The following is a 25,849-nucleotide window of genomic DNA, read 5'->3' as shown; positions in this document are numbered from 1 at the left end:
ATCACACTGGTGTGATGGGAATGTTGGGAAATGAACGTTTTAAAGAATATCTGGGTTCATTGAATTCAAGATAGAATTTTAGAACCTTGAATTGTTGCGGAACGGAATCTTATGTTAGAATATTCAAAAATCTACACCTTTAATGTGCAAATAAGGTGTGTGGTTTTTAGTTTGGTTGGAATCGTTTGTTGGAGTTGGTTTGTTCTCTAGTTCTTCTGACTCTTTAAGACGAATGGTGAGCTGATCCACTCCCGGTTCCAGGTTCAGCCCTCTCTTTTGCAGAATAAATGCTGATGATTCTCAATATTACAGCATGGATTGGAGGGGTGAGCTCTGTCAACCTAAACGCCCTCAACAAGATTATAAAGATCAGCAATGAGATCATCAGGCGATAAGAGGAGCCACTCAATATCATCCATAAGAAACGGACAGTAAAGAACGCCTCAAGGATAGCAGAGAAACACCACCCAGAACCTCAATCCCAACTTCATAAATAGAATCATAAATAGATAGAATCATAAATCATCTGTCAACCAATTTCATAATAAAAAAAAACATTCTGTTTGTCATGAGTAAAAAGGGTTATAGAAAGATAACCTGGTAAAACCAAACTCAGTCTGGACACTCACAATTGTGAAAGCTTTCCAATATTAGCATGCTGACGGGCATAGACTTTGCGTTAACTTTGAAATCATTGGTCCAGCCTTACCAAGGCTGAATAAATTCTGATTTAAAAGATTTTTCTGGGGGCAGTTTTCAGTGTGAGGTTCTTATAATCCTTTAAATCATGTTACCAATAATTTTGGAAGGCACTAAATGAAAACCCCTTGATGATATCATATAGTCAAATTGTTTAATTTAATAGTTTCATTTAATGGCATTTCTTTCAGTATCAGTTTATAAATTTGCTGTATACACATATATTTGGTTGCAGTGACATTCATATATATATATGAAGTGCAAAACAAATGTACATCGTAGAAAATACAATAAAAAAGTTAAAACAAATTTACAACTTATGAAATACTTAAAGCAAAAGAAATCAGCAGCATCACAGGTGGGAAGGTTAAGATTAAGGTCTGATACAGTGCAGATATTCTGACAGCTCAGAGACTCCAATTTCTGAAATACACCTTGCTCAACATCATATGGACAGTAAATATGTAAGATGGTCTTGACAGCTGTTAACAATATTGTTCTCATTCTCAGTAGACACTGTACACTGTTATGTTGTTACATTCAGTGGTTACATATATTTCCAGATAGATTTTGTATGTTTTTTTTTTTCAATTGGCCCAAGGGTTTACGTGAATGCCATTTTTGAAATGATTGGGAGCCTGTAAACAGTGTGGGTACTGCTAATTTAAGGTCGCCCTTCTCTTTTATGTAAATTTCTTGATAAAACGAAGTTTCAGATAGGCAATACCCAAGAAAAGTATAGTCATTATTGTGAGGGCAACATGATTCTGCCAAAGTCCCCAAGTTGAATAATCAATGCCTTGATTGTTGAGAAAGTCTTCCCCTGTACATCTGTCACATAAAAAAGATCAATCAATTCATTTATCTAAAACATAACATTACAATCAACAACAAACTAAATTACTTCAACATTTTGGTTAGTTGTACATGTTTTTGTGATACACTGGTTATAACTCTAACCAACGGTTAACTACATCACATAGGTCTACAGTCATTGTAACATATTTTGCTTAAAGGAATGATCCGGAGTAAAATCAACCTAGGGTCTTTCTATGGATGATAACAAGTTTAAACTGTCATTTGGGAGCAAAAATACCATTTCGAAGTATTGTAAACTTTGTAAGTGTATGGAAAGGTTATAAAAAATGAGCGTCACGTATGCTTAATGTTTATTAAGTCAGTGCATTACTTCGTCTTGAAGAAAAGTATGTACAAGTCAGTAGGCTCATTTGACTTCATGCAGTGCTGCACAGATCTGGATGAACATGATGCATGTGTGCAATGTGAAGCATACGTGACGCTCAGCCAAATCTGCGCAGCGCTACACGAAATTGAGTGAGCCTGAAGGCAATAAGTCCGATGTCACTGACCGGAAAACAAGTTAAGGTAATGTTAATGCACTGACTTCATAAACAGTCCTTATTGTAACCTCTCTGTATACTTAAAAAGTTTGCATTACTTCGATTTTCCTGTTTTCTAGTAAGAGTGTGTATTATTTAAAGATAGCACTTACGAAACACCTGGTGGAAGGGTGATATTGGGTGCTGTCTGACAAAATTCCAATCCTGAAAACTCATTAATCTGAAGAGCCTAAAGAAAAGCAAAGAATGTAAAAAAAGATACATGTCATGCATACATATGAATATACGCTCTCACATTACAGAAGTCTGTTAAACGGTACATTTTATACTGTACTCACAATATAGTCACCACACACTCTAGTCTATAGTCTATGTTGCTGCTGTTATTCAGTAAAAAGTATTAATTAAGTAAGTAAATTAATTAAGTCTTACAGTGAGGCCATAGCGAGGAATACTGAAATATCGCAGCCAGGAGAGCCAGACCGCAATGCTGGGTAGATTAACCAGCAGTCCTGAGAAGATCTATACACAAATTCAACAACACAGGGAATTGCACAACATGGCTACTGTACATCTGCAAAATCATGAAGATTTTCTCAAAACGGAATGTAATCAATCAAGTTAAAAAGATCACTGGATCTGTTAAAACATCAAAACATGAACAAAACAAAAACATCAACAAAAACTCCTGACCACACATGGAAATAGGCCAATACACCCACAATAGTGTTAGATCAGTCCTCTCAGTCAAAGCACTTCAGTGTCACATTTGGGATGTAGCCTGCAAGGCATATATTCGCTGAATCCATTTCCACTTACCACTTTGGAAATCTGTCACTGTGTCCCTGGCTACATCAGTTGGCCTTATAATCAGTCAGTGCCATGGACACCCCCTCTTTCGCTTTCAATAGCCTTAAGGATTGTCTGACAGCAAATGCACTGCTGCTTGTACACATCTCCTGCGCTCAATTTTGGGTCCTTCTTCTTGTACTCCGGCTGCTTCTGTGCACTCGCGCAACCTCTTGTGTGTGGTCTTGGAACTTTTCCCTAAGACTTTGTACCCTTGCTCATGGAATGTTGTGAAAAGATCCGGCCAAAAATCGCCACAGATTCCCGCCCTGTGGTCCTTTCCGGATCCCATCCCGACTCTCTCTCCCACTCACTTCCTGTCACTCTCCACTATCCTGTCAATTAAAGGCATAAAAAAGCCCCAAAAAATATACTTAAAAAAAAAAAAATCACCACAGAATCGAGTGTGGTGTTTGCATCATCTTCAGATAAGTTGGTGGAAAGGGTTCAGCGAATAATGCCTTGCAGGTTATATCCCAAAGATGACATCTTGTGTTCTCCTTCAAATAACTGTGAATACATTCATAGCCAGAATGTTGTGTCCTCTGAGAATAAACTGACACTAAAAATTACAAATGTGTACACTAAAGTGGCGCTGAAAAGTCTGTCAGCCAAAACGTGATCAGATCTTCATCCAACCCATAACAAAAATAATAAAGACAAACTGATGAAATATGTATTGAAAAAAAAAAAATTCACAATAAGTCACAAGCATGCTTCTGTTTTCCAAAATTCCTGCTGGGTTTGGAATAGGTCCCAGTTAGTCTGCTGTTATCAAGGCATCCCCTTAGATATTTTATTGAAATCTTCCAATTTACACCACAGTGAATACTCAATGCCCTCTGCACTGATCCTGCGTGTATACTGTTTGTGTGTGTGAGTGTGTTGATTTACCATCATGAAAACAAAGGCAATGGTCATGAAGATGTTGGCAATAGCAACCACAGTCTGGTCCGCAGAGATAGCCATAGTCATTGCAGTTGCTGTGTATGCAACTAATGCCACCGTAAGCATGAACACGAAGAATGCATCAGCAGTGGGTTTGAAGCCTAGGATGTAAGCAAATACAACACCAACAAAAAAACACACACAATGAGACACCAATGCAATACTCACAGTTGGGTCAAAAGACATATAACTAGAACATTTCTTAGTCCTTCCTTACCAGAACTAGAACCCTTCTAAATGAATACAACACATGCATGTGGGTGTGTATGTTACCTATCATAAAGTAGGCCACAAGGCTGAATGTGATGGCTGGAACTGTACGCAGTGTGATGATGTCAGACAGGATCTTGCACAAGAAGTAGACAGACACACGGTAGTAGCCACTGATATACTCATGTCTATAGTACACAAAAAGCTTGATATTAATACAAATGAATTATATACCGGTATTAGGAATATAAAGAAGAAATTCATTCGTATCCAGACTTACATGAACAGTTTACGCTCTGTGATGAAGAGTTCGGCTGACGAGAGTGCGGAAAAACACTGATTTGTTGTAATGAAGAAAAGAGCTCCCATTCTAAAATATATGGCATACATACGGAAGCAATATGTTAGAGGAGGCTGGGCTGTTGAAAAATAACAGAAAAAAAAACCTTACCTGTTCTGAATTCCACTCTGATCCTCTTTGACATCAAAGAAAATGGCTCCCACAATTAATGCCAAGAACACGGTTACTCCAACCTAACAGAAAAGTAAAACCCGTAGCAAAAAAGGCAAAAACCTAATCAAAGTTCTTGTCATCCAATTAGAGAGAACGACTTTAAAAAACGTTCATTGTACATACAGGTTTACATACAGGTGACATGATATATCAATTGACCTTCACACTGAATCAGAGAACAAATTATATTTCACTCATAATCATACACATCAAATAAATTACCTGAGCAACTGAAGTCTGGGGGTTGAGCATAAGGTTCTTGAACGTTCTCCGGAGGACCCATTTGAACTGGTGGCAGAAGGAGGTGTTGTAAGTGATAGTGCGTACAACGGTACGGTCAGCGCCTCCACCCTGAGTAATGCGTTGCAACTCCTGTTGTGTCTCACGGAAGTCGGCACTCTGCTTGTATGCTTCCACCAGGTGCTGCTCTATAGACTGCGGAGAAGACCTTTGTCCATCTGGAGCCACCACAAACCACCCACACACAGAACACACATTTAATACTGTGCACTCACATAACAATTCAATTGCATTTATTCATATGTTCATATATTGCATGTTATTAGTCAAGATAGTGTTGCCCAAAGTTGCTCTACAGAACCAAAGTGCTACATCCCACAATAGTAAGGTGTTTTCGGTAAGGAAATTACCAAAAAGTATTCTCATGTCGGTACTTATTTAATACCTTAACAATGTACACAGTACAATTTATTGGAGCCAAATGAATTGGATTTAATTATCTTACAAAGATGGGGATTAATCCACTGTACAAAGCTGATAATATTAATAATTGTTTTTATTATAATAAATGTCAGCTACTCTTTTAATACCTATAAGAAAGTGAATCTCTATTGATAAGTAGTCCAAAATAAACGTATAATTGGTACCTGCCCAACCATACAATTGAATTTATAAAAGCATTGGAGGTTCTATGTTTGAACACTTCCAGCAAGTCAAGGAACAGGTTTGTAGAATTGTGCATTGCTATGCCTTTGACAAGTATGTAAAGTGTATTCGGAACAAAAACACACTAAGTCTTTTAATTCTTGTTGCTGTAGACAGAGTGACTGAGATTTACAGTACATTTTAATATTTTCAATGTTAGAACATTAGATGGTGCACTTTTATTGTAAGATATACACAACAGGACATACATATAAACGGCCATAATATGCACCAAAGATTCAAGAGTGCTCTTTATATGCACTAGGAAGGAATGATGAATTTCACTCACCTGAGTCTGTTGCAGTTTTCTGATTGGTAGCATCTCCATTTATGACGTCAAGGAAAAAATCAGCTGGGTTGTTATGTGGCTCACATTCATAGCCTACAAACAAACAGTCATGTTATATCTTAGGGACAAAAGTACATCTGAAAGGATGAATATGTAGTACCGGTAAGTCATGAGCAGAATTGGCCACCTCCATGCATATGACAAAGTACATTTACAAACATTTACAGGTAAAGTTGAAATGGGGGTTCATGTCTAGAGTCCACACGTTTCTAAATGTTTTTGTCTGAGGATACTTGGATGTAAGAAATGAATAGATCATCTATTTTAAATTTGCCATATGAAATATTGGTAATGTCTACTGTATATACATTCATATAATGCCACCTTGTTGAATAAAAGTGCTAATTTTATCAAAACATGAACACTTCTGAACACTTCTACACATGTTAACATGATTATTAGGATATCATGAATGTGAGTTTGATTGTTTACCAATGTCTTTGAAGTACTGCAGTGCGTTATTGGCACTGCCATGGTAAACCTGTCGACCTGCCACCAACAGGGTGAGATGGTCAAATACGCGGAAGATGGAGAAACGAGGCTGGTGGATGGACAGAATAATGGTTCGGCCGTTATTGGCCATCCTGTTTGGGGGTTGGAGAGAGTTGAGGATGTCGTTAGCAAGGCTTGCATCAGGACAACATTTACATAGTATTTTTGTCATAGTGCTTTCCTCAAGGGCACAACGATGGAAGCCGGGAATTTAACTCACAACTTTTCAGGCTACTGCATGCTACCCCAGCTCCTTAACCGCCCTTGTGGACATTTATATGTAGTCCTAATTCATTTCTGTGTATTTCTAAGTTGTATTGAATTTTGTACATTTCCAGGGTGTGCATTGCTTGCACCTATTGTTTAGGTTGGATGTGTAAGCACATCTCTGTAAATGTAATATGACTGTTTTGTTACTTTGCAAACAATTGGTTCGTTGGTGTGTGTTTTGTGAGAGAGGGTGTGTCCAAGGGAGACGTGTGTGCATACTTTTTAAGTAATGCCAGCACTGAATTCGCAGTGCTTGCATCAAGGCCTGTGGTGGGTTCATCCAGGAAGAGAACACTCGGGTCAATCAGAAGCTCCATGCCAATATTAGTGCGCTTGCGTTCTCCTCCAGAGATCCCTCTAATCAACTGAGTTCCCACCTAAACGCAAAGAACAAATAACAGTCTCATATTAATGCTTGGATTGTCCATTGTCCACATGAACCCATTGAGAAAAACAGCATGGTGGGAAGGTGTTAAGTCCCATTCAGCAGATCAATTTAAACATTTCTGGACATGACATGTACAAAGTGATATCACAAGAGTGATGGTCTGGCCCTGGCTGATATGCATGGTAACATCAGTGGATATCTGGGCAATACAGTAAGCATTTTTGACATTACGTCAAAAGGTTGTTTCTTCACATTCTATTGTTCTATTTGTAGGGTAGGCAGGTATGTACCTCTGTTCATACATACAGTATTAAAACTGTTGTGTGGCAGGAAATCAGACATTTGAAGAATCATTGACAAAGGGGGAGAAGTGGTATATCATTTATAGAATTTATAGTACTGGTAATTATTTACATCAGATGGATTTGATTTGAACAATTCAAGTGCAATAATCTAATAAAATGAGTAATGAACAAAGAATACATATTCAATGGTCAGGATTTTACCTTCAAGGATTTCTCAATCAGGTCTCTATTTAAGCATAATCATCATTCCAACTGTGACGTCTGAATTAGGTGCTTAGTTGCCAATATCGCAAAATTCTGATGATGCAATTAGAGACTAGAGTTTGGCAGATGTATGGATCCATTGAAGTTAAAACCTTACCCGTGAGTTGGCCACTTTTTCTAAGCCCAGTTCTTTAATGAGATTGTCCACCCGCTGTTCTTTCTCCTGTGACTTGATACTGGTGGGCAACCGAAGTTCTGCAGAAAATCTGAAGTTCTCTCGTACTGTCAGTGTTCCCATCACAACGTCATCCTTGAGACACACAGAACATAGATACACACACTTAAGATAATGTAACTTTAGAATGACTTGTACCTAATACAGTTTGAATAGATCACATGCTCTAAAAGGACTTTGGAGTGCAAACGTCTCCCTGCAAGTGAATGCAGAGTTGTGATTATAGTGCCAATGGACATAGCTAACATGCAAAGGAAGTTGGATGAGTTTAGAGGCTTTAGCCCATATCTGTTCAATGATGTTAAATTTCATCACTGTGAGAGAGTCACTGTTAGCTCCATGTTTTTATAGGGACAAAAGGTGGTAAATTCCCCAACAACTACCCTCTCAGTGCATTATGATTACCCTCTTTGGTTAATGTCCTCTGTGATCTGGGCATTGGGATCTGTGTAGCTTTCCTTGTGTTTTCGATCCCTGTGCCATCCTTGCCCGCGTTATCTGTGCCAGTGAACCCTTGTGTAAATACCCCTGCCCAATGTCCATTCTGTATCAGTGTTCTTGTGTGAATAAATGGCAGAATGCCAACGATTTCCAAAGGATTGTGAGTGGCTCACAACAATAACACATCGTGAATCTCAGTGACATGAAAGTCTGAATGAGGGCTACTTGCTCAAATCATATATTGTATATCTTTTATTCTACAGCCAGATGCAGTGGACCCACTTAGCACTGACATTAGCACATAATGTGAATACATTGCCATTAAAACAGATCTGTGTCAGTCAGACTGTGGGGATGAAAATGAATCAAGACCACTTTAAACATGTAGACTGAACCAAATCCATGTGTTTACCTGGACCACATATCCGGAAAGGCACTTGAAGTTGGGGGGTTGAGGAGCTCCGTCAATGAGCACCTCTCCCGACAGACCTGATGGGTCCTTCCTGGCCGCCAGCACATCTAAGAAGCTAAACAACAATACACAACAGGTAAAGCTAAACAACAATACAACACAACAGGACCCATGACAGTGTTGAGAAGGTAGGTTGAAGACAGTAGCACAATAATAAGTGCTGAGCACATAAGCATTTCATGGCAAAAGGTAAAGATAAGTGGGATTTAGCAGTTGCTTTTTTCCAAAGCAATAGGGACTCACAGCGATTGGGTATTGAATGTGAGCCCCCTGCTTATTGGACGGCAATGCTACCGCTGCTCCACCACACTAACATACCAAATACTCCACAGTCAAAATATCATAACAAATATTGATAAATAGATGAAAAATCGAATTCTTTGCGAAAGTGTATAACTTACGAGGATTTGCCACTGCCTGTAGCTCCTAAAATAGCATTGAGGCCTGGTCTCATCATCCCACTGGAGAGGAATCAAAACAGACAAAGTTAAAAAATGCCGTAATTTTAAGTGTATCAAAATAAACTACAAATAACAGTAGCCACGCCATGTATGAAAATAAAATACTTTATTTTTGTATTTTGATACAGAAATACAAATACTCTTTAAAGAGAGCATGAAATCACTTTGCAAACTTTCCATATCAGTAAACTGACTATGTTGATTAAGTGGTGGACAGTGTTTGAGAGCAACCGCTTTTCTCTGCCTACAAGGCATGCCATAAACCTACAAATGTCAACAGATCGACTATGCTGACTTGCCTGTTACATCTCATAGCCAAAATACTGTCAGAGATGCACTAAAAAATCAGAGATGCACTAAAAAAGTCATCCAATAAAATACAAATTACAAAATACTATTTTTTTTAAAATATGTATTTCAAATTTTTGAAATACATATTTCAAATACATGTATCATAAATACTGCCCATCCCTGATACAAATGTATTCATAAACCAAAAGTTTATACCTCGGAACCAACCATACTCTAAATTACGTAGGCCCAATAAAGTCAGGCCCCCCCCCCCAGTTCCACCTCTTTTTTGTTGGTGAAATTGCTCAAGAGGGGCTCTTTGCACATTACCGGTACGGGTAACAGTATGTCGGTAGCAATACTGCTGTGAGTGTGATTTATTGCGGTTCTTTCTCTATTGCAGGGCTATAAGACAGTTCTCACAACTTTGAATTGACCCCCATATTGACAAACCAGGTCACCACCCTGAATTGTCTGCTTTTAGGTGGACACGTGCAATAAAGCCTGACTCCACTCACCGGCTTTCAGTTCACGGGTCTAATGAAACAAGGCTGACACAACAAGATGAAACTGCAAGATATACAATTTATATCTAAAAAAAAAGAGTCATACTATCATGAACTGGACTAAAGGGAAGTCATGAACTGTCATGAACAGGACTAAAAGGGAAGAGCATGAGAAACAGACACACACACACACACACACACACACACAAAAGCTTCTCCTTCACAAGAGCTCACAACACATAAACCAACAGAAACACGTGACAATACTCTCTGCTACACACACACGAACTCACAAGAGCACATTTATGTTCCTGAGTTGATAATTAGTCAAAGATAAATAAAACCATCGGTTAAAGGACCAAACTAAAGGCATGCTCTTCACACTCTTCTCAATACCTATCACTCACATTCAAAACAAAGAAATATTCTTAATTTCTCTCACACACATTATCTTTCGCGCACCACTATATCAGCATTGCGATGAAAAGCCGGATGTATACTGTTTTCTAGGTGTAAGAAAGGCAAAGAGTGCACATGCACGTTTACACAATCTTCTAAACAAACGATGTCTGTTTCAGTCCTTTTTTCTTCTGACCTCTCTCTTTCATACAATTGAACACACTCAGCAGGGGCCAGGAGATGTATATTTGTGTGTATTTATGTATGTGTGTGTGTGTGTGTGTGTGTGTGGCTTCCTTCCATGTATTGAGAGAATTCTCTTTGATCACAGCTTTATTTTGAGATGATTGTGAGACCGAGACGATAAAGATAAAATGACAATGCTAATGCATTGTTCAATACTCAGAGGTCTGCTGCATGGGAATGTCAAGAAGTCTCATGCTAATAATATGTAAAGGGCATTGAAGACGAGTCTATACTAGGGTGTGCCGCTACATTCTGCCTTCAAGGTGGACATTAATATAAGAGATACAGAAAATGCACAAAGACTATGTGGCTTAGGCTACTATTTAAAAAATAAAATAAACGTCATTAATCTGAGGAGCGCAATGGTAGGGAGGTAACATATGCCTATATGAGGGCATTCAAGTAAGTGGGTGCAGAACCGGAGACTAATTCGTAGGCAAGTGTTGATTTAAATTTGATGCGTTCAGTCATTGTCAAAATACCAATCCGCTGTTTGATTTTGCACTTCTTGCTCTTAAAGGGAATGGCAGATGTCACACTCACTGGTTTAATGGATGTTACGCCCAAAACACACCCATGACTAATTAAGAAACATAAGCTTTTTAAATAATGAGCCTGGCGTCTGATCACTTATGTAACACCATACGTTTAAACCATGTGTTTCAGACCGTTAAAATAGCCCACAAACTGTTATACTACAGTAGTATCATTCACTGTTGTCCAAAATAATCACTGGTTACAAACTGGAAAATGGTAACAGCTAGCAGAGAAAGGGAGTGCAGAGGGGAGATGATCTCAGTTAAGTTAAGAAACCTGATTATGGCCCCAGCCGTTGCGCAACTTTCGATTCCAGCCCCGTGGTCCTTTCCGGATCCCACCCCGACTCTATCTCCCACTCACTTCCTGTCATTCTCCACTATCCTGTCAATTAAAGGCATAAAAAGCCCCCCCCCCCCCCCAAAAAAAGAAAGAAACCTGATTATAGAGAATTGCTGGGAAAACACTAACTTGACTTGCAAAATAATCCTCCCTTGAGCCATCACTTACTGGATGTGAAAGTTGTAGAACACCATGGAATTATGAAATACCAATTGAGAAAAGCGGATGTACAGATTATTATTAGATCATTATTTCTGAGACATTACACCTCATCATGACATGGCATACCATGCACATTGGGTCCCACCCAGTGTTGACTCCAAGGTTACGGCCTTGAAGCATGTTACGCACACCAATACACCACATACACCAATTTGTATAACGACAATTATAATGTATAATTCTGCTGATAGTAGAGTGCATTTGAAGGTTATAAAATAGCACCTGGTATTTTAATTTACTTGTTTTTCATTCATGCACTTTCTTTAGATATATCCACTTTGTATTGTAGATGTGACTGGCATTAACCCATTCGTGCTGGATGCTGCACAACGCAACATTCTATCTCCCGCCTGTTGCTGCATAGCGCAGCATTGACTCTCCCGCTGGTTGCTGCGTAGCGCAGCATGCTTTTTATTTCATGTTTCTAGGTGTACAGAGACTTATATATTAAGGTTTTGGTAGACGTTGACAATTCTTAGTATTTTTTCAGAAAACCCTCAGGAAATGAGGTTATTTAGTCTAGAATGCCATAGGATTCTATAGGCATTTTTAGCAGGCATATTAGGAGTAAATGGGTTAAATGCACCATATTGTGCTCCAAACTCAATGTATAACATTTGCCTATAGACAAGGTAGTATTGACCTTCATACACAACAGAATTTGGAAAACAAACTGGTAATATATGTCACATTCTGGAACTTTTGTACAATGAATGGGCAATACAATATGCCTCGGTATACAAAAAATAAATATGCGTGTGACGGATGAAGCATTTATTAATAACAATTATTATTTTATAGTAATGTATATTATCTTATAACATTCCTGATATGCTCATTGCCACACTCTTTATTCCAGATCGTATTGGTTAGACAAACTGGATAATCAATCAATGACTAATGATGAATGTCTGTTTGGTTCCAAAACGCTATATCCTCTATTTTAATGAATTTTCATGAACATTTTCCTACATTTTTTTCTCCAAGTAATTTCAGTAGAATTATAATTGTGTATTGTTATTTGATTTATCTTAACTTAATCAAAACAACACAATTGCAATTTTATTGATATTACCTGAAATACACAATTAAATTACATTACTTTTTAATGTTTTAAAAAAAAAAAAAATAGACATTTAGTGTTTTGGAACCAAACTCTTCAAATGACTTCGGAAGTACAAATTGTTCAGTGTTGCAGATTGACTGCATATTGTCTGGTTTCTGACACTAGCTGGTCAGTCCTGTTTTCAGTGCTGGACTCCTGCAGTCCACTGAATTCAAGCTCCTGCGTGTAGCCCTCATTGGCATTGTCAATAAAATACAATAAAATACAAACTAGAAAAGCATTTCCTGAAGGAAATACAGTGCATGAAAATGTAAAAATATGATGAGTTCATATGGTTAAATTATTTGCTTGGTAGATAAGGTTTAATATAGTCGTAATGACTGAACAGTTAAATAGGTTGATAATTGAAATGGTTAAATTATTTAGGCAGATAGTTGACGATAACTAACATTTGGAATGGCTCCAATGTTTGCTAGCAGTTATGCTAACTATGTTAACAAAGATAATAATGTTAACCAAGTTACTATGCTAACTAGCATGCTAGCAATGTTAAAATGTTAACTATATTAACCATATGACTTAGCTAACCTAGCTAATCATTTTTATTAGTTATGCTAACTATGCTTACTAACATGCTAACATGCTAATTATGCTAACCATGTGACTTAGCTAACTTCACTAACTAGCGTGCTAACATGCTAGCATGCTAACTATGCTAACCATGTGACTTAGCTAACTTCGCTAATCATTTTTAGTAGTTATGCTAACTATGCTAACTAGCATGTTAATATGTTTAGCATGCTAACTATGCTAACCATGTGACTTAGCTAATCATTTTTAGTAGTTATGCTAACTATGCTAACTAGCATGCTAACATGCTAACTATGCTAACCATGTTACTTAGCTAACTTAGCTAATCATTTTTAGCAGTTTTGCTAAAAATAATGCTAACAATGTTAGCAATGTTAACATGATAACTATGTTAACCATGCTAACTAGCTACAGTGGGTAGGAGTCATAGTTGATGACAAGTAACAGTTACAATGGCTGAACAGTTCAGTAGTTTAAAGGGTTAAATTGTTTAACAGTGAAATATTGTAGTGAGGACTTTTATTTTGAAACAGTTTTTGGCAGAGGAAGCAGTTGAATAGGGTGTGTAGTCTTAATAGGGCCAGTTTGTATGCTTAAAGCCTGAGAATGGCAGTTGGGACAGGTGGCCTGAACACCTGCCATAGGATTCTAATTGCTGTGATGTCATAAAGGGCAATGTTAAGTCAATGGGGAAATTTTGATAGTTTTTAATTAATAGTTTAAAAAGTATAAAAGTTACAAAGTTGAAAAATACATTGCCCGGGTGTCTTAAGTAAGATCTACGTGACAAAGTTTGAATGAAGTTTCTACGTTAAACGGTTGAAGCTGCATTAAATGCGTTAGAAGAAGAAGAACTAGATGTACCGCAGAGCGGTACAAAATATGACCGCCGCCCAGTCCAGCACATTTTTTCCACAAAAATAAATCACGCTGAAAGGCCTATATGATTCTAACTGTCTCACTAAATTGCATTAGCCACACTCAATTCTCACTGGTATCTGCTAGACAACAAGTACCAAAACATGATTAGTTGATAGATTTCACATGTAAAATTCATTTTATACAACCCCACCCCCATCTTGCCTGTTCATAATTCTGAGAAATTCTTGAATTGTGTGCATGTGTGCGTGTACACGTTTATGTTTATGTGTGTGGGTGTGTGTGTGTGTGTGTGTGTGCATGCTTGTGTGTTTGCCTGCGTATGTGTGTTTGTGCATGTGCATGCATGCGTACATATGTCTACTGTGTGAGTATGTGTCATACGTATGATTACTGTGAATGTATGTGTGTGCGTGTGTATCTGTTTATGCACATGTGTGCACATGGAATGGGTTAACATGACCCCTGGAGGCAAACATACGGAAAAAATTGGTCATCCTAGGCCCTACGGTTCTCAAGATATTCACAGAAAACTGTGTCTGCCCTACCCTCCTTTCGGGAGGTGCAGTCCAGTGGGGGGGCTACAGATCAAAACGAAAAACGATGGTTCCATGCTATCCATGTGGGGTTACATGCCCACCAAGTTTCGTCTACCCCGGTCTTTCAGTGTCCCGGGAATCATTGACGGAAATTTGGACATGCTGCGCGGCGGTCATAATAAGAAGCATAAGAATAAGAAGCCTAGGAAGAACAGTACAGTGCATTTTCATGCACTGTAATTACAAAATACAATTTTTTTTAAAATATGTATTTCAAATTTTTGAAATACATATTTCAAATACAAGTATCATAAATACTGTCCATCCCTGATACTAATGTATTTATAAACCAAAAGTTTATACCTCGGAACCAACCATACTCTAAATTACGTAGGCCCAATAAAGTCAGTCCTCAGCCCCCCCCAGTTCCACCTCTTTTTTGTTGGTGAAATTGCTCAAGAGGGGCTCTTTGCACATTACCGGTGCGGGTAACAGTATGTCGGTAGCAATACTGCTGTGAGTGTGATTTATTGCGGTTCTTTCTCTATTGCAGGGCTATAAGACAGTTCTCACAACTTTGAATTGACCCCCATATTGACAAACCAGGTCACCACCCTGAATTGTCTGCTTTTAGGTGGACACGTGCAATAAAGCCTGACTCCCCTCACCGGCTTTCAGTTCACGGGTCTAATGAAACAAGGCTGACACAACAAGATGAAACTGCAAGATCTTGACACAACAAGATGAAACTGTAAGATATACAATTTATATCTCAAAAATTGTGGAGTCATACTGTCATGAACTGGACTAAAGGTAAGTCATGAACTGTCATGAACTGGACTAAAAGGGAGGAGCATAAGAAACAGACACACACACACACACACACACACACACAAAAGCTTCTCCTTCACATGAGCTCACAACACATAAACCAACAGAAACACGTGACAATACTCTCTGCTACACACACATAAAACACACAAGAGCACATTTATGTTCCTGAGTTGATAATTAGCCAAAGATAAATAAAACCATCGGTTAAAGGACCAAACTAAAGGCATGCTCTTCACACTCTTCTCAATACCGATCACTCACATTCAAAACAAAGAAATATTCTTAATTTCTCTCACACACATTATCTTTCGCGCACCACTATATCAGCATTGCGATGAAAAGCCGGATGTATACTGTTTTCTAGGTGTAAGAAAGGCAAAGAGTGCACATGCACGTTTACACAATCTTCTAAACAAACGATGTCTGTTTCAGTCCTTTTTTCTTCTGACCTCTCTCTTTCATACAATTGAACACACTCAGCAGGGGCCAGGAGATGTATATTTGTGTGTATTTATGTATGTGTGTGTGTGTGTGTGTGTGTGTGTGTGTGTGTGTGTGGCTTCCTTCCATGTATTGAGAGAATTCTCTTTGATCACAGCTTTCAGTTCAATACTCAGAGGTCTGCTGCATGGGAATGTCAAGAAGTCTCATGCTAATAATATGTAAAGGGCATTTAAGACGAGTCTATACTGGGGCGTGCCGCTACATTCTGCCTTCAAGGTGGACATTAATATAAGAGATACAGAAAATGCACTGTATGTGGCTTAGGCTACTATTTAAAAAATAAAATAAACGTCATTAATCTAAGGAGCGCAATGGTGGGGAGGTAACATATGCCTATATGAGGGCATTCAAGTAAGTGGGTGCAGAACCGGAGACTACTTCGTAGGCAAGCGTTGATTTGAATTTGATGCGTTCAGTCATTGTCAAAATACCAATACGCTTTTTGATTTTGCACTTCTTGCATTTAAAGGGAATGGCAGATGTCACACTCACTGGTTTAATGGATGTTACGCCCAAAACACACCCATGACTAATTAAGAAACATAAGAACAACCTTTTTAAATAATGAGCCTGGCGTCTGATCACTTATGTGACGCCATACGTTTAAACCATGTGTTTCAGACCGTTAAAATAGCCCACAAACTGTTATACTACAGTAATATCATTCACTGTTGTCCAAAATAATCACTGGTTACAAACTGGAAAATGGTAACAACTAGCAGAGAAAGGGAGTGCAGAGGGGAGATGATCTCAGTTAAGTTAAGAAACCTGATTATGGCCCCATTCAACACTTTAAAAAGTCTTAGAGAGGCCCCGGCCGTGGCGTGACTGGCTGGGGCACCTGCACCGTATGCTGGCGACCCGGGTTTCGATTCCCGTCCCGTGGTGAAAGTTGTAGAACACCATGGAATTATGAAATACCAATTGAGAAAAGCGGATGTACAGATTATTATTAGATCATTATTTCTGAGACATTACACCTCATCATGACATGGCATGCCATGCACATTGGGTCCCACCCAGTGTTGACTCCAAGGTTACGGCCTTGAAGCATGTTACGCACACCAATACACCACATACACCAATTTGTATAACGACAATTATATTATATATAATTCTGCTGATAGGCGCTTACACAACAAAGAAAAATGTAGGTTCAGCATTAAGTCTTCAAAGATGTTTGATATTGCCACAATGACATACATAATCATCTTGGCATGATGCGATTAATATAAGGGTAATGGTTAGAGAAAATTAAATGGAAAGTTTAGGTCTTACTTGAGGTCAATGAGAATGTCTTTGGTGGTGCTCTTCCTCTTGCACAACAGTCCTCTGCTTTCCTTAACACTGTAGTTGATGTTGTGGAAGCTGACAGTAGACCCTTTCGGCCTACTGTTGTGTGGGGTACTATAACAATTCTCCTCCATGGCCACAGACACAGGTTTCATATCCACAGCCATTCTGCAACATCACACATCAGGTCAATCTATGAATAGCAAAGGTTTGAACTACACACCCAGATGGTATAATGATTGTGTCCTGATGAGGACATGACACAAAACAAAGTAAAACGTTTAAAGAATTTGAGTCAATTAGTGAATATACCATCAATAGAGCTCAATAATATTCCTCCATCATATCTTCACCTATAATCATATTCTATGGCTATTATCAATGAAAAATGTATTGGTTGTATTTGTCACTGTTTACATGAGCATCCACATCACATCTAAGAGAGCTGATTATTATTTATCAAATGCAGTTCCATGTTTTTTTATTAATAAATAATATGCAGTATGTTAAATAAAATGATAAAAAAATAATTTTCATATTAACCTTTTCTGTAAAAATGTAGTTAATGCTGTGCTATATTTGTGATGATTGACTACTCATAGCATTTGTCAATGGTGTCAAAATGCTACAAGTTAGCAAATAAAAAATTACAAAGTGTTTACATTTAGACAAAACATTTTTTTTTTACTACATTTTCAAACTGATATTCAGGTAACTTACACACCTGACGTGACAAAAGTAAAGACAACACCATCTATAGAAACCACATAGCCTATACCCATAGCCTTCCAATCTAAAGGCTATTGACAATGTATCACTCACAGCAAGAATGTAAAGCTTGTATAGATCTATCTATCTGATGTAATGAACAATCTTCCTTACCTTCTTTTTAGTATGTGCACATGTGTGAGACTTAAGTCCTCTGCAACCCTTGCCTTGCTTTTCTGTAACTCCAGGCTAGTTGAGAGATTTTATGAGGTAATTTAAATTATATTGCGTGTTATAAGATAAGAAGTAGGCAACAGGGCAATCGCATGGTTACCGCCATGTGCACGTGTGGAGGTTCTACATGATATGAGAGACACAACACTGAGGGTGCAGCGTTTACTTAGAAAAGTTAGTAGGCGGGATTTGGAAACATTGAGCTTGAGCAAGATACACTCAGTGAAGTTTGTCTATGCAAGTCAAATAATGTGTATAATGCTCATCATTGCTTTTGCTTATAACATGGAAAGTTATTTTTGGCTTATCCCTGATTCTGTGTAACACAAGCAGACAAGCTAACAATTATTCAATTGTAGCTTAAACACTGGCTGTATGTGAAAGCCTATATCATATAGTCTTATCACCTTCACTCGCACACATGAACACATGGTAGCACAACTATGGAATTATTGCAGATAAAGCTGTAGATGAAGCTGATTTTGATCATATCATTATCATTCTCACTGTATATAACAGCTTCATATCACACAGCCCAGTGCAATTTTGGTCTTCTTTTGCACTTTCACCTTTTGCCTTGTGAAAAAAGGCTAAATTGTCTTTCCACATTTCTTGCAACTTTGTGATCAACAGATTATTTTTCTATGAAAGCATGTTTTAGATTTGGCAACAACCACAGATCAATGGCCTAACACTCTGACACTCATAGATACTGTATAGCCTGACACTGACTCTAAGGGCTTTTAGACATACGTGTAAGGCCGGAGGTTCTACGGATGTTAAGTGGTTGGGCCGTATATCTGAACAACATAAACGGTCATATGGAAGTCCGAACTTGGCAGGCTGTTCTACTGCTCCCCTCTTAGTATTTCCTCCGGACATTATGTAAATGAGCTGTCTGAACGAAGCGTCTGACATCACTGTGGGAAGTTCACAATGCAGTACTTGCAGCATTCTTGTTTTTTTTTAATGACAGAAACCTGATATTTTAACTTTCAAATATACAGTATATTGTCTTGTGGCAAATGTCAAAACAGTTGTAAACTGGTCTACACACAAAAAAAGAACAACTGTGGTGCTAGTTAATGTTTTACATTGCTTTATCAGTCAAGGTGGTATGACACCAGTTTGACAAAGGTCAATTCTACAAGACAATGATATAACTGTGATATAACTGCCACTGCGACAATACCAATGTGATGATTACTAAACTGTTTTATTTCACATAACTAAAATGATAACTGCTAGCCTTGACCTCACACCCTCCAGCACTGTGGTCGCCACATTTTTTTTGTCCCTTCCCTTTTTCACCTGTGGACAGGTAACATGTTATGGGTATATCTTTGGAAAGACAGGTGATCAGGAGCCCTGAAAACCTGCATAAATTAAGCGCCACTGACCCTCAAGTTAACTTAGACGCTAAAAGGCCCCTAGCAATTTACAAAGGTATATGGGCCCTCAGCTTCAATGATCATTATAAACATACTACTTCAGATGTATGTTTTGCATCCTGTGGGTCCTTGGCAGCGAGTGCATCACTGACAGGGGCACAAGTAATTAAGCTCCCTAATAGAAATTTCAGAGGCCCTCATATTCCCTAAGTCCCCTCCAGTTTGGACCCTCGGAATTGTGCTCACCTTTCATGCCCTTATGGTGAAGCCAATTGGAATCAAGTCATTAATAGCAGTATTCAGTGAGTACTCTGTCACAAATCTCACATGTTGCTGTGAGTGCAATTGTTAAGTTGTGGTGCAATAATGTGCCAATAATTATTTTTCTGAGTCCAATTTAGAGCAGCCTATACCAGAACCATGCCACTCTACTACTCACTTGCTGACTAAATCTAATAAAATCCTATTTTTGACGGAGGCTCGGACGTTACCCTTGATTATATCACCTGGCTGCACAGCTACATTAATTACTCTGTTAGAGTCAAGCTATTTTTGTTTTACCCTCACTAAAACGGAAGTGATGGTGACAAGGTTTACATGTTGTGAAAACAGGCTGTAACCTTTTTGGACAAAAGAGCTGTTGGACCTGAAAACGACATGTGACGTCAAGACTTAACAACCAAATGGTACCAAGTCAGATTCCTCATAAGCCTACATACATGTCTTGGGCCCGATTTTCATTACACAATTCCCAGAACACCTGATCTTGTCGATATCTTGACGTGAAGGTGCAAACCTCATGAAGTGTGACATGTAGGATCACTACAACATTCTCTAGATGCACACTTTTGTGACACACACACACACAGGTGTATATAATCACAGACACATACATCCAAACATACACACACACACACACACATAGATCCAAACTACCCCCCCCCCCCACACACACACACATAAGGAAACACACTTATACACTTCTTAGAATACACTTGCAAGCCTACCATCAAGCTTGATTGATATGAACAAGATTAGTTATTGATATGATTTAAATAAACTAAAATACTGAGTAAGGTGGAAATGTTTTAGAAGGCATGCAGATCAGGTGCAGAAGGCTGGGGGTTGCTGCGAGCATCAATGTCAAGTCAAGGGCAAGTTCATAGAAGGGCAAGTTTGAAAGTTCCAAGGATGGCTTTTCTAGGTCATCTCGATCACATCTGAAGATGCCGGGGCTGATGAAGCGTGCATGAGCTATATGTTAAATAATACAATAGCCTATTGAATTACATAAATTCTCTCAAATATGACAACAGATAAACGTATTGATATTTCCTTTTGTTACAAATCAATTTCGCCTGCATTTGAAGGTTACTATAAAATAGCACCTGGTATTTTAATTTACTTGTTTTTCATTCATGCACTTTCTTTAGATATATCCACTTTGTACTGTAGATGTGACGCAACAGAATTTGGAAAACAAACTGGTAATATAATTCACATTCTGGAATTTTTGTCCAATGAATGGGCAATATAATATGCCTCGGTATACAAAAAATAAATACGCGTGTGACGGATGAAGCATTTATTAATAACAATTATTATTTTATAGTAATGTATATTATCTTCTAACATTCCTGATGTGCTCATTGCCACACTCTTTATTCCAGATCGTATTGCTTAGACAAACTGGATAATCAATCAATGACTAATGATGAATGTCTGTTTGGTTCCAAAACGCTATATCCTCTATTTTAATGAATTTTCATGAACATTTTTCTACATTTTTTTCTCCAAGTAATTTTAGTAGAATTATAATTGTGTATTGTTATTTGATTTATCTTAACTTAATCAAAACAACACAATTGCAATTTTATTGATATTACCTGAAATACACAATTAAATTACATTACTTTTTAATTCTTTTTTTTTTTTTTAAATAGACATTTAGTGTTTTGGAACCAAACTCTTCAAATGACTTCGGAAGTGAACTCTAGACAAATTGTTCAGTGTTGCAGATTGACTGCATATTGTCTGGTTTCTGACACTAGCTGGTCAGTCCTGTTTTCAGTGCTGGACTCCTGCAGTCCACTGAATTCAAGCTCCTGCATGCAGCCCTCATTGGCATTGTCAAAGCTGTTCTTACCATGGACCTGCTTAAGATGTTTTCTGAGGACTGGTTTGTGTGCAAAAACCATCTCACAGTAATTGCAGCGGTGGGGCTTATCACCACTGTGCAGGTTGAGGTGGTCTAGCAGAGAGCACTTCTGGGTAAAGTTCTTCCCACATATCTTACACTGGAATGGCTTAATCCCTGCATGGACACGCATGTGCCGGTGAAGGTTGCCCTTCTGCGTGAATGTCTTGCCACAAAGCAGGCACATGAACAGCTTGTGCATTTTGAGGTGGTTGGCGTAGTTCTCTAGCTGCCGGAAGACACGCGAACACTTTGGGCACTGGTGGTACCACTGTATGCCCTTTTCATTGGTACGTAGACCCCCCCAAACCCGGGATGATTCCGCTGGGACAGGACTTGTAGGGTAATCGGACAAATGCATCAGTGTAGTCTCTGAATCACCCACACGGTTTTCTACAGTGGAGTTAATTAGTGAGTGCTGTGGTTCAGGAGAGTTAAGAGTGGGTGATTGTGAGATTCGATCATGCATGCTGTCTGCCATTTTATCTCTAACTGACTCCACTTTTATTATGGCAATGGGACTGTTGTCACATTCTTCAGAATTCTTGCTTTGTTTTGTCCTTGTCCGTACTTCCATGTTTTGTGTTCCCGAAGGCATCACATGCTCTATTATGATGTCATCGTCGTCATCTTCCTCCCCTTCCTCTACCACTTGATTCTCTAGCTCATTTTGTTCTGCCTCTACAGTGGGAAGAAACTGTCCAACTTTACTGGAATGTGTTTGTGTGGTTTGCTCGTCCTTCACTTGATGTGGCTTGATGAATTTGTTAAGTGCCTGGGTGCACTGCTCAACAATGTGTCCCATCTGGAGAAAACTTGCGACTGTGAGGTAGTTGACTAGCTCTAGTTCTGGAAACTCCAGCACTCCTGTGTAGCAAGACAGCAGCAACTTTTGTCCAACCTCTGCATCCTGCAAAGTACTGATCTGAATTTCTGCGGAGTCCTGGAGGAAGAACTGGTCCCGGAGAAAGGGAGATCCTGCCGCAAAGACCACTTTGTGACCGGGCACCTCCAGATCATTAATGCGAACAAGTACATCACAGAAGCGCCTTTGGCTGCGTAGGGCATCCATTTTCTGTAACATTGACTCTCCAAAGTTGGCAAAGCGGAATTGGAGGATCACCTGCTTCTCAGCCATGGTTTAACCTGAAATTTGGCCATGCAGGTGGTTACACATAAGGAATAATGAGGTTGCATACATGAAGAGTATTAAGAATAAAAGTGAAGATTTTTACAATGTTAGCAAGTCAAAGTACTCCATTATTATCACAACTATATAACATGATACAGTAAAGTATATTTACTTATAATATTATTGAATTACTATTAACTTACTATTACTCACAAAGGTGGCTATCAGCTTTTTAAATCCACCCATGTTTTCCCCAGCTGGTTATGAGCATGTTCACATAAAAAAGGCAGTGTAGGAATTTGTTGGCACCAAGGGACCAATCACAAATTTTAATAGGTCTAGACCCACCACCAACATAAATCACAGAAAAACAAAACGATAATACTTCAAAGAATGAAGAATTGAAATAAGTAGTTCAGGCTGAAAGCAACAGTTGCAGCATTCAAAGACACAGAAAAGCTGGCCAATAAATGAATGGTCTAAGATATATCTTCATGGTGAACAACCTTTGTATCATTGAAAATCCCAGTGAAACCTGAAGGTACTTCATACTGTAAAGCCCGAAATTCTGCTTCATACAGACCCCAGGATGAGTCAGAAGATGTAAAAGGTGAAAAACGTCTAGAGCTAAAATTATGTGGATGTGGATTTTAACTTTATAACTCTCCCAAATCATAGCATTGTATTAATAGTAGCTATGCCACCCTATATGGCTTAAAGGTGTTCTGTCTAATTTTACAATAAAAACATATTTATATTGAGAACATGGTGTTGAGATAGGTTGAGCACTTTTGCAAGGCACTATAGCCTTTATCTGAGACAGCCCAAAATTCCCAAGCCATGCGGTCAACATGACATAATGTCCATATTAAACTTGTGATGGGCTATTTTCAGAGTACTCATAGGGCTGCCTTGCATGTAAGGTAACACATTAACCCATGGCTAAATTCAATTTCTTACAAGAGATTAAGAGGTATTGGAATACATGGCCTACATGAATTGATATGGAATCTTAAATCTCAATTGTTTGGGCTATTTGTTTGCTTGCTTGTGTATGCCAAATTATTTATTTGCAAGTTATCCATTCAATTGTGAAAGTAGTCTAAACCAGTGTTTCTCAAAGTGTGGTCCGGGGACCACTGGTGGTCCGCAAGCTATCCCAAGTGGTCCGCAGGCAGACGTGGTAAAATATAATATAGATTAGTTGTTTGCCATATTGAACCAACTTGTATGTAAATCTAAACAGTTCTGCAACACTGCCTATGTAAGATATGCCCGTTTAAATCATGAATCCTCTGAATGAATGAATCCTCTGACACAATAAGCAAGGTGCAAAGACAATAAGCAAGGTGGTGGTTCAGTGAGTAGGCCTATTGTGTACTGTTGAAGTAGGTCTAATCTTTAGCTAAGTGGTCCGTGAGTTTCTTTTTATTAGTTAAGTGGTCCTTGGTCTGAAAAAGTTTGAGAAACACTGGTCTAAACACAGACAGATCTGGGTAAGAACCTTGTTTGGATGAATGGCAACAACTTCTGCACTTTATTCTGTGTGATGAACATACAATCTGCCACACTGTAGGCCTGCTGCTACATAGGTAGGGATCTTGGCACTTCCATATTTCATCACTTCCCCCACGTTATTATCAGGTGTTCATATTATGTTCACTCATATCCTACAACGGGAAACACAATTTAAACCTATCTTGAGTGGTCAAGTGTTAGAATTAGCTTCCAATACTTTCATACACACATTCATTTAAGCTATGTGTTGTTGGCTAATGTTCTATGGCATGACTGCCTCCACAAACGGCATGCGATAGAATTGTGAAGTCATAGCCAAAATTTGCTGTTAGCCTGTCATACAAACCGCATGCATGTGTCATTAAGGCATTTCCGACATCACTTGAAGGCCGCATATTGGGCTCAAGCAGGGCTAGCCTGTGCTATAATTGAGGGTTTTGCCTCAATAGGCTCGTCTACTTTGTCATCCCTGGTCGCGATGGTAGAACCATCTATTCATGGGTAGGCTATTCATCCAACGAAATTGATTGCTTCTAGAATTCTTAAGTTCCCGAGTGTAGCCTATACGTTAGACACCTCACAAATGACATGTTACTCTCTAGGCTACACCAGTGATACCCTAGCACATCGTCAAGAACATCATTAGCAAGTGTATTTTCGTGTATTTGTTTAATTAAGATAAAATACCCACCACAACGAATTAATGTTGTAAGCTACAGGCTATCGTCAGTTTAGGTCACTTCGGTTTTGATGCATCCCCATTAGCCTACGTTACCAGGGTTCACGTTAACAAAGGATTCTGTGCGAGAGGGAAACCGATAACCTACCTCTTATCTATCGATGATAAGCCGTTCAGTAAAACTAAAATTATGTCAATTCTATAAATAATGTTAATGCTAACTCGACTTCACTTGACACTGCGTTCAAAATTCTAAAATGGCAGATATGCACCAGCACAGAGGGACAGAACCTAAAGAGGAGGAGCATCGAAGATTAAAGGGACCCACACCTTATCGTTGGCTATGACATTAATAGCAGCTTTGAGACACTAGTTAGTTTTCAACTAATTCACAATCAAATGAGGCTATTTGCAAAATGCCAATTTAATTTCTTCTTAGAATTCAAAAGCATTACATTTCGATTAAATGTCTGACAAAGCTGAGTTACAAGATGCAGAAGCCTATGCATCTGTTAGTGGAGCAGTTAAACAGACACTTTCTAATGAGACACAGCACTCAAACATCTCCCACAGAAATGTATTGGGGTTAGCAGAGAAT

General features: G+C 38.6%; 2 protein-coding genes across 4 annotated transcripts; both read right to left on the bottom strand.

Moving 5' to 3' along the window:
- Nucleotides 1–343: 343 nt before the first annotated feature.
- LOC143127445 (broad substrate specificity ATP-binding cassette transporter ABCG2-like) lies at nt 344–17,575 on the bottom strand. The gene is made up of 15 exons (XM_076288959.1): nt 17,378–17,575; nt 9,084–9,143; nt 8,623–8,737; nt 7,692–7,844; nt 6,857–7,014; nt 6,308–6,459; nt 5,816–5,908; nt 4,804–5,039; nt 4,519–4,601; nt 4,348–4,437; nt 4,131–4,255; nt 3,804–3,958; nt 2,493–2,582; nt 2,213–2,289; nt 344–1,530 (listed from the first exon to the last, which is right to left on the bottom strand). The coding sequence occupies exons 1-15, from the start codon at nt 17,557–17,559 to the stop codon at nt 1,383–1,385; spliced, it is 1,917 nt and encodes a 638-aa protein (XP_076145074.1). The 5' UTR covers nt 17,560–17,575; the 3' UTR covers nt 344–1,382.
- A 3,720-nt stretch (nt 17,576–21,295) lies between these two features.
- On the bottom strand, nt 21,296–25,502 carry zbtb26 (zinc finger and BTB domain containing 26). 3 transcript variants are annotated; one of them, XM_076288956.1, is made up of 2 exons: nt 25,264–25,502; nt 21,296–23,068 (listed from the first exon to the last, which is right to left on the bottom strand). In XM_076288956.1, exon 2 carries the CDS (start codon nt 23,058–23,060, stop codon nt 21,732–21,734), a length of 1,329 nt encoding a protein of 442 aa, XP_076145071.1. In that variant the 5' UTR covers nt 23,061–23,068; nt 25,264–25,502; the 3' UTR covers nt 21,296–21,731. The 3 variants fall into 3 exon arrangements, with proteins under 3 accessions (XP_076145071.1, XP_076145072.1, XP_076145073.1); XM_076288957.1 differs by having other exon boundaries at nt 25,400–25,502; XM_076288958.1 differs by lacking the exon at nt 25,264–25,502 and adding an exon at nt 23,268–25,248.
- Between the last annotated feature and the right edge of the window lie 347 nt (nt 25,503–25,849).

The sequence above is a fragment of the Alosa pseudoharengus genome, unplaced genomic scaffold (assembly GCF_046254945.1).
Source record: "Alosa pseudoharengus isolate Yale_2024_CS ecotype anadromous, Long Island Sound unplaced genomic scaffold, YU_APseudo_1.1 YU_APseudo_1.1_scf_17, whole genome shotgun sequence".
In the NCBI taxonomy this organism is placed as follows: Eukaryota; Metazoa; Chordata; class Actinopteri; order Clupeiformes; family Clupeidae; genus Alosa; species Alosa pseudoharengus.
This window is presented reverse-complemented; position numbering and strand designations above follow the sequence as displayed.

What these genes read in the sequence shown, in the direction of transcription:
- zbtb26 (XM_076288956.1), bottom strand. Translation starts at nt 23,060, where the DNA reads ATGGCTGAGAAGCAGGTGATCCTCCAATTCCGCTTTGCCAACTTTGGA.
- LOC143127445 (XM_076288959.1), bottom strand. Translation starts at nt 17,559, where the DNA reads ATGGCTGTGGATATGAAACCTGTGTCTGTGGCCATGGAGGAGAATTGT. An exon ending in TTTCCGGATATGTGGTCCAG is followed by an intron (nt 7,845 to 8,622) that starts GTAAACACATGG and finishes GTGTGTCTCAAG; the next exon opens with GATGACGTTGTGATGGGAAC. An exon ending in AAAAAGTGGCCAACTCACGG is followed by an intron (nt 7,015 to 7,691) that starts GTAAGGTTTTAA and finishes CTTTGCGTTTAG; the next exon opens with GTGGGAACTCAGTTGATTAG.